General features: G+C 41.2%; 1 protein-coding gene across 1 annotated transcript in view; it reads left to right on the top strand.

The window, feature by feature from the left end:
• The first annotated feature begins 23 nt into the window (after positions 1-23).
• Positions 24-9,952, top strand: part of SRD5A1 (steroid 5 alpha-reductase 1) — a 14,207-nt gene continuing 4,278 nt past the window's right edge. The window contains exons 1-4 of the mRNA XM_072411876.1: positions 24-381; positions 3,413-3,579; positions 6,516-6,617; positions 7,671-7,821. Coding sequence (XP_072267977.1) covers positions 101-381; positions 3,413-3,579; positions 6,516-6,617; positions 7,671-7,821 — 701 coding nt within the window. The 5' untranslated portion in view covers positions 24-100. The remainder of the gene's footprint in view (positions 382-3,412; positions 3,580-6,515; positions 6,618-7,670; positions 7,822-9,952) is intronic.

Here is a 9,952-nt window from a genome sequence, read left to right as displayed (position 1 = left end):
TTGAGTGGATGTTGCTTAGGAGCGGCGGAATTTATGGTGTGGCAGCAGTGGGTCGCAGGACGGAGTTGTAGATTGTATTGGGTTTAGTGGAGGAGGAAGCATGATTGAGTTTCTGGAAGATGAGTCTCGCCTGCTGGATTTCTTGTCCCAGTTCATGGTGTTTATGGGACTTCTTTCCTTTGCCTTGTTAAGGTTTATTAATATGCCCTATGGGCGTTATACCAGCACGGCATTTGGGCCCGCCATTCCGGTTCGGTTGGCTTGGTTCATCCAGGAGCTGCCCTCCCTGGCTGTGCCTTTATATTATCTGGCATCACAGCCTCCGCTGACAACACCCTCCCAGCTTCTCATGGGTTTCTTCATCTGTCACTACTTTCAAAGGTATGGTGGCTTTTCCCTTCTGACCTGACTGTATGATATTAATGCAATAGATGTCTCCTTATGAGCTATAGGGGCCCCTGACCAAAGGGCCACACATAATGTCTCTGCTTGGCTTACAGCCTACAAGACGCCACATAGTCGCCACTGGTATGCGCTGTCATTTTGATAGTCAGTACCTACCCCATTCGTAATCCTTGAGGAGCCCCACAGTGTGGTGACTGGTGGTAAGGAACTCCTGTCCTCCCATGTGAAGTAAACCTATTGCTGCTTCATATTTGTTGGAAAGCGTTGTTCATGACAATATTGTTCCTTATGTAGAGAGGATGAGCGGGGGACCTCCCTGCGTGTCGTCTCCATTGCAAACCACTTGGCCGCTGGCTGCCGATCGTTCAGGGATCTGACGGGACACATCGCTGGACGAGATCGGGGGTCAGCAGCACAGACCTAAGATTTTCACCCGAAACGAATAAACCTATAGTGCCGGTGGCGTCTGTACGCATCCTAACTCTCACAAATAAATGCTCCCATTGGCTCCACTAATGATACATGGACAGAGGTTGGAGGTAACCCTAGAATAACATGTTGATGTCTTTTGGTTCACACAGGCGCTACGGTTATCACTTCTTCCTGGTATTATGGTCGATGGGCTCGCCTGTATGGAATGGATGTGGTTGGTATTGAGCAGCTGTCAAATGTTCAGACATGCATTCATTATTGCGGACCTAAATTCCAAATTAGGCTAGACAAGACTTTTAGATAAAGTAAAAATATTGATTTTATTTTTTTTTTTTTTTAAAGCACTTCCCTTTTCTGTCTTAATCGCCGCTACCTAGAGGGGCAAATGCCTCATGTAGTGTTGGGGTGGTGGTCACAGAAAACACAGAGGTTGTGCTGGAAGTAAATTTGCAGCTTGGGTTATGCAAGGACGTAACGGAATAGTTTGCAGGACATGAGACACCACAATCTCCCAGCTTTTACTGGACTTAAACTGCTTGGTGGCGGAGATGATAAACACCTTTTCAAAAGGGTGAATTGATCATTTTCAGTGCCGAGTGTATCAGTAGAATATTGCTTTTGACTTATGTGCGCAGAAGAAGAGGACCCTGGTTCAAAGCTAAATTCCCTAACAAATGCTGGTGGCAGTCCATAATATACACATGAGAGCTGATATTCTGCATTTTTGTGATTATTTATAAACCATCCCTTGCTTAAAATCATTCATTTTCCTATAAACTTGTTTGGGGTGACATCTTGGATGACTTTACAATTTTGTTGGTTAAACATATCTGCAGCTTTGTTACTTGTAGGACATTTGTAATACAAGCTCAGAGAAAAGGACTTGTGGTAGTAGAAGCTCTAAGAAATGACAGCAATTTATTATATGAATACTCCACCATGATCTGCGCAGCCCGTGCCTGATCCTACAATTTATATTGTTATGCCCACTAGCATATTTCTCCTCTATTGCTGTTCACACGCTCACAGATGTCAATGATAAAGTCCTACGGCTGTGGCAACATGGGAACATTGAAGGTGCAAAAGCAATGCTTCATTAGGTGGAGATCCCTCCCCAGACTGACGTATATGTTTCTGCACTCCAGACCAATGAATTTATTCACCCTGATCTGATCATTGCACTATCAGAGAGGACACAGCCTTTCACCTCCTCTTTGTCTAATCTACAACAGGTACAGTTAGGTGCATAAATATTTGGACAGAGACAACTTTTTTCTAATTTTGGTTCTGTACATTACCACAATACATTTTAAGTGAAAGAACTCAGATGTGGTTGAACTGCAAACATTCAGCTTTAATTCAGTGGGTTGAACAAAAAGATTGCATAAAAATTTGAGGAACTAAAGCCTCACAGTCACTTCATTTCAGAGGCTCAAAAGTAAGTGGACAAATTAAAAAGCTGAAAATAAAATGTTCATTTCTAATACTTGGTAGAAAACCCTTTGCTTGCAATGACAGCCTGTAGTCTTGAACTCATGGACATCACCAGATGCTGGTTTCCTCCTTTTTAATGCTCTGCCAGGTCTTTACTGCAGCTGCATTCAGCTGATGTTTGTTTGTGAGCCTTTCTGTCTGAAGTTTAGTCTTCAACAAGTGAAATACATGCTCAATTGGGTTCAGATCAGGTGACTGACTTGGCCATTCTAGAATATTCCACTTCTTTGCTTTAATAAACTCCTGGGTTCCTTTGGCTGTATGTTTTGGGTCATTGTCCATCTGTATTATGAAACGCCTCCCAATCAATGTGACTGCATTAAGCTGGATTTGAGCAGACAGTATGTCTCTGAACACCTCAGAATCAATTTGGCTGCTTCTTTCCTGTGTCACATCATGGATAAACGCTAGTGTCCCAGTGTGTTTTTTAGCATATTGTGAACTGTGTATCTGAATTTCCTCTGGTGGGTAGGCATCACTGCCATACTGCTCCTGAATAAAAAAAATTACAGCAATGTGCCTGACAAATGTGGTCTTCATTGCACCATCTTTGGGCCTTTCAAGCTGGCACAGCACCTTGACTAGAAAGAGCCACTGTTTGAGAGCAGGTCATATGACTAGCTCTCCTCCAGTCATAGAGCTCTGCCCCATCAAACTTTATAGAGCTTTGAGCCTAAACATTACAGCCCAATTTTAATGACTTTGATGTGCCCCGTTGTGTGTAGGGCTACACAAAGTGTGGATAGTAATTTTGTGTTATAAATATACATTGTAGTGTATATGAATTGGCCTAATTGTGATCTGATCATGATCATATTCCTATCGTAAATATAGATTTTTTTAGACTTTTATTCTTCTACAAAAGTAGTATGTTAACTACATAAAACTTTTCTCTTTGCCCCTCTTGGTAAATAGCTGCATATGAGTGTTACCACCATATTTTATAGGCAATATATATATTCTACCATAATATATTTTTACTTTTTAACTATTGATAAGATAAATCTAAATCTGAAGGCTGAAAAGTGTCACAGAACAGCAGATCTAGAAGCGTCTGATGTGTCTGATCATGTTCCCACAGGACACTTATTTTTCCTTTTTTGATTCGTGGAGGAAAACCAACACCGCTTCTTTCCTTTGCCCTTGCATTTATTTTTTGCTGTTACAATGGATACTTACAAAGCAGTTATTTGGTCAAATATTCTGCTTTTCCCTCTGATTGGACACACGATCCAAGATTTATTGCAGGTAAGACTTTTACTATTTTATTACAAATCAAATAGTTTACAAAATGTACACTGTAGATCAGCGGTCGGGGCGCACTGACTAGAGCCGCAAACTATGCCTCCCTTATGGAATTGCAGGCTCAGAGCAGTGTACGGGTTGTCTCTCTGAACACAACCCGCCCACTCCCCCATCACAGGCTCAGACCTGTAATGGGAGAGTGGGCGGGTTCTGGTATAATGACATCACTCTGGGGAAAGTTTCTTCCTCTTTGAGTGACACACGGCTCCCCGCGCATGCATGGTTCGGAGTCTGTAAGTTTAGTGGTCCATGACAACCAAAAGGTTGGGACCACTGCTGTATATAAAAGATCGCTATATATATATATATATATATATATATATATATATATATATATATATATATATATATACATATATACATACACACACATCGTTCTTCCCAGCCTGTTTTTGGGGGGCGGGCCACCCACCTGCTGTGATTATTCCACCCGGCACATTTTCAGCAGCTCTGAATGGACACCGGAGAGGTTGCTCTGCTCGCCCTCTTCTCAGCTGATAAAAGCTGATTGCTTATTAGAGCCGGGCAGAGTGAGAAGTGCACAGCTATGAGGAGATCAGGACACAGGCTGTCCCTCCCCCATCTCATAGCTGTGCCAAGTCTTTTTTATAAAAAAATAACATTGTGAAAACAATGTCTCCGCCCAGTGGGGATGTGTAATGATGTCATCAGAGCAGTGTGTGTAAATGCAGCATGTCACATTCCTCAGCCTTACAGATCTCTGTGTATAAACCTTCATATCCCCTAAACTATGTCACAATGACTTGTAATTTTCAGGGTGCACAGGGAACACTTATATTACCACCATTCAGAATTTCAGCACCCCAGCTTTTACAAATTTGATGATATGGGGATCAGAATTGTAAAATCTTGTGAAAATACAACAGTATTGCAGTATTAAAAGCAAGTGTGCCTTGGAGTCCTAAATTAAAAATGCAAATAGGGGACCTCTGCTAAATTTTTTACTTATCTCGCACTATAACTGTCGTAATATGTTACCCTACCTGCTTCTCTTCTTTGAACCCCAATTTCCCTAGAATGGTGGGGTGTACAAAGCCGAAAATGTAGGTGGGGGGGACACCTTTTGATAAACCCCCCCCACCACCACCACCACTAAAATTTCACTATGACAAACACACTGCCCTGTTGCACATTACTACCCATTTCTAACACTGGAAACCCAATTTTTTCGGTATGGGGGGAGGTTTAGGAAACTGAAAACGTGTGGGGAAAATCTGTGGATAACACCGCCTAAAGTTTTATCACAATGGCATCATTAGAACATGAAAAAAAACTTTGCCTATCAAAACGAGATTGGGGTTTAGGTACTGGTAGGGTAAGCCATGTGTAACAGGTTAGCGTGTTTTGATGGGCACAGTTTTTATGTTGTAATGATGCCATGGCGATGTCAACTCTTTGTGTTACCTAGGTATAGCGCTAAGACGTGACATCTGAAGGTAAGCTGAATTCACATTGGCAGTAAGGTTGCATTTACTGCGTTTACCCCTCACTTTCCTCTCGCCAGGAACCACTGCAGCTTGAAAAACGCTAGGCCTGAAAAGCCCAGCACTTACCGCCTGTTACCAATCCCAGTCGCCCAGCAGTTATCACCGGTTACCAGTCCAAGGTACCTAGCAGTTATCACCGGTTACCAATCCNGTTACCAATCCCAGGTGCCTAGCAGTTATCACCGGTTACCAATCCCAGGTGCCTAGCAGTTTCCAAGTAGTCACTCAGGAGGGGCATTTTTTTACTGTTAATGTGAACTAAGCCTAATTTGTTAAGCTACATTGATCACAATATTAGACTACTACAAGGAATTACACTAATAAAACATGGAACTCTAGAGAGTTGGATTAAAATACACAAAAATTGAAAAATTGTACTTTCTAAGCCAGGCATTAGAAAGTTGCAACTAGTATAGGGGGGAGGTAGAACACTGACACAATAGCAGGGGTTACTGGATACATATGGCATAAATAACTAGGAGCTCCAAATTTGCCATGTCTAACCCCGTCCACTTTTTTTTTTACCACCCGCCTACAGTTTCCCCCTGTCCGACTGAAAAAAATTCTGGGGAGAACACTGTGTGTGTGTGTGTGTGTGTGTGTGTGTGTGTGTATATATATATATATATATATATATATATATATATATATAAATTCTGCTGCTTTGCAACCAACCAACAATAAATTTAGCTGATCATCAAACTTTGCTCAGTTTCATGGATTGGAATAGATGTGATACTTTGAAAAAAATATTTACAATCAAATAAAAGTGGTCAGATTCTCTGACACATTCAGGGTTTCTTCAAACTTGCCTAATGTTTGAGGAAACATATTGAAAGGTAATTTTAATTTTCCATTACCTGGCTGGTAACCATTTTTTGCAAGCAAATGGCAGAGTATAAAATAAATAATATTAATAAAGCAAGTAAATAATAATAAAGAAATGTTTATTTACTTCACATTGAATAGAGTAGGGTTGGGTCAGTGAATTGAGTGGTTATCAAAGCAGATGGTGGGAGGAGGTGATGGTCACTGGGATATAAATTAAGTGAAAATTTCAGTAATAGTGACAAAGACAGCAAAAAATACAATTTTTTTTTTATTAGAGAGAAGTTAAAACCTACTAATTTTTATTGATGTCTGTGTCTCCATTGGTGAGATTTGACTTTTGTGGTCGTCGGGACAGTGAGACAAATCTCATGAGTGGGGACACAATAGGAAAAGTTTTAACCATGTCCTCGGGGTCCTTCCTTCACCAAAGTTTTTTATATGGTTCTACTTTAAAAGAACAGGCTCTGGTATTTTCCTGCATATTGCAGCAGTTTTATACTAATTAAAGTCATATCCTAATACAAAATCACCTTTTTTCAGGCTCAGTACTGTTCTTCTCTGGAATGTTCATCAATATTTATTCTGACCACATACTAAGGAATTTGAGAAAGCCTGGAGAGTCAGGCTATAAAATACCTTATGGTAAGTAACCACCAACACTTGACTTTCTAGAACTCCTTTTTTCATATAATAATAATAATAATAAAACGAATAACTCCTCAGTGCCTATACTGACTGTTTATAAAAATAATTTTCTACGATGAATACTGATGTATGGATGGATTGATAGTGTGGATAAACAGGGCATATGGCTCAACTGTTGTGCTGCTGCTTTTGTCCAGAGTAAAAAAAAAACTTGGAGGTAAGCAAATGGGGAGGCTAGGTGCCATAAGGAATTTACAGTACATGCTGGGGCTGTATAATAGATCAGAGATCAGAGTACTACATCTTCACCTCTATTGCCCACTCTATTTTGGAGTGTCCTAATATTTTATAGCAGCACTAAGGTTTGATAGTGGTCCAGCAGGTCTAAGAAATTGCACATCACAAGTCAAGTGATGAAAACAGGAAATACTACTCCATGTCCCTCTACAGTCTATGTGCCATGGGGGTAGGGATAAAAATATTCGGTAAGAAGTTTCATGATAAGTCGAGTGTTTTAGAGGGACTTGTCAGGATAGACATATGATAGCCGGTATTGTTGGCTTGATTTTTATGGTGCATCTGTAACCTTGAATCACTGACATGTAAATGTTGGATATCTCATTGAAACAAAAATAAAAGGTTGTCAGAATATACACACAAGATGGGGGGGAGGAGGATGAGTGAAGTACAGAGGTAGTCCTTGTCCAGTACTTCATTATTCTGCAAGAACAGATTGATAAATGATGTTGGGGGATGGCTGTACACATACTGGGTTTTTGATTCCAGTGATCACAACCATTCACCTTGGGCAACATTCATTTAGTGTATGTATGTAACAAACCATGAACAAGTATGTAACATTTGAAGCCAGAACTTCTGACCTGCATACATGACTTTTATTTCCTAATCATTAACCAGTCAGTATATACCTATTACCATTTAAGATCTATTTAAACAATAATAAATGCTTACAGGTGGCACAATATTGCTGAACATTGTGTTTATGGCGGAATAGATATTTGCTTTTACAGTTTTCCCCTTTGTCCGTAGGTGGATTGTTTGAATATGTTACTGGAGCAAATTTCTTTGGTGAAATTGTTGAATGGTCAGGATTTGCAGTAGCAAGCTGGTCACTACCTGGAGCAGCTTTTGCCATATTTACTTTACTGGTTCTCTCATCCCGTGCACAGCAGCATCATCAGTAAGTATTGCATTTACAAAGCTGGCAATGTGTCAGGTTAAAACACTTTGTTTATAAGAATGTGAGATCTGGGCTGTAATTCTTATTCTTGCTTCAGTATCTATTCAATCACTGACCTGAAACAAGTACGCAGCCAGTCAGAACCTGCATACTTGTTCCAAGTTGGTGAAGCAAAGAGGAAGGTATTAGCTTTACTTGCTGTACTACATATTATATTTCAGTCCAGAAAGAGAAATGTGTTGGAAAGGATATCTATTTAAAATGTATACACCCCACTCTGTGACTATAAGCATGATTACTTTTTTAAATTTCTGGCTGACAAGTACAGAGTTGTATTAATTAGTAGCTGCTTAGAAGAAGCAGTTTTAAAGCAGAACTAAACCTGCTCTACTCACCTATCCTATTCCAACCTAGAGCCCGGCCATTTTCCTTCTTTTCTTCTTCCTCCTTATGACCTTTGGCCATCTTGATTGGCTTGGGTGGGATGACGTAACTTCTGCGCAGGCACGTGGAAGTTCATTTATTCCTGGTATGCACAGGGGATCACATCAGGATTGCCAGGAGTGATTAGGCAAGTAGGAGGGGTTATGAATTAATTTAAGTTCTACTTCAACTGATTATTTGAAAAATGTTGAAAAACATGGCCTAGCTGTATCGATCAATGCTCAGAATTGCGTTAAAACTGTGACATTAGATTTCTATACTGTACATAATGTACAGTATATTTCTTAACAACGTATATTCAGTGGCCATATTATTAGCTCTACCAATTTAGTTATAATTTGCCTAATTTGTTTGTCAACCTTAGGGGCTTTGGTCCCGACAAACTGATGCAAACATGAATTTTATAGTATTATACAATCCTAAAGTATTGGTGATCTCTGCCTATTTAGCCTCATGAGGAGTAAAACCTTACATGGTATACTGCTGCTGTAAAGCAAAATCATTCAAGGTTTCAACTTGTTGTGCATTCAGTAATAGGCTGCACTGTTCCACTGATGTACATATTGCTGATTTATTGTCAGCTTGAACAAATGACAAACCTCTCATATTAACACAGAATAACTACACACTTGTTGGAAAACTTTGGCTCAAAAAAAATTAACCACTTATTCATGCCTGCATGCTTGGTGCATTAGGATGCAGCCACGTTTGCTGATTTGTGAATCCATGTACAGGTAGTACATACGAGATACGGACTGTAGGTTTGTTCTTAAGCTGAATTTGTATGTCAGAACAGGTACATTATTTTTAATAAATGCAATTAGGATAGATGTTTGTCTCAACATATTATTAGGCAGCGGGGTGTCAGTTACTGTATAAAATCCTCACTGTGAGCTATTCACAAACAAAGCAAAAAGCAGCATAACTTTATGGAGCTTTATGGTGCTTTATTATGCAAAAAGAAACAGCTGTAGAGTTTGTCTTGGTCATTAAAGGGTCACAAAAGGTAGCAGAAGGGCCCCCTAAGATCACCCACAACCTCAGCTGTGTTTAGCAAAAGGTTTCTAATGCAAGTCATGCGAACCGCCCCCCTCCAGAGCCAGCAAGGAAGCCACTCCTATCTAGGAGGTGTCTGTACGTCGGATGTCCCTAACCCAGGGGTCGGCAACCTGCGGCTCGCGAGCCACATGCGGCTCTTTAGATGTGAAGCTGCGGCTCTTTAATTCAGTCTGTCGGAAGCTATTCTATCTCTCAGCCTGGCTTTTCACCACACCCCTCCCCCGTGACACTCGAAAGCTTCCGACGAACTGAAGACAGTGAGGACCCGTGTCACGGGGGAGGGGTGTGGTGGAAAGCCAGGCTGAGGGATAGAATAGCTTCCGACAGACTGAATTAACCCCCTAAGGGGTGTTCCCGAGTGTGACTCGGGGCAGGAAAAATTGCAAAAAGCGGTAATCCCGAGTCACACTCGGGGTACCTTTGGGGGTCCCCCTTACCTGATCCCCGCGGTCCAGCGGCGATCGCAAGATCCCGCTGCGATGGCGGGGCACTTCTCCGTCGGGGGGCCTGGCCGGGCGGGAAATTTAAAAGCAGATTACGGAGTAATCTGCTTTTAAAGCCTGCCCGGGGGTCCCCGCCACCCCGCTGCACGCATCTGCAGTTAGATGCGATGCACCAAGCAGGATTT

The sequence above is a fragment of the Pyxicephalus adspersus genome, chromosome 5 (assembly GCF_032062135.1).
Source record: "Pyxicephalus adspersus chromosome 5, UCB_Pads_2.0, whole genome shotgun sequence".
Classification (NCBI taxonomy): Eukaryota; Metazoa; Chordata; class Amphibia; order Anura; family Pyxicephalidae; genus Pyxicephalus; species Pyxicephalus adspersus.
This window is presented reverse-complemented; position numbering and strand designations above follow the sequence as displayed.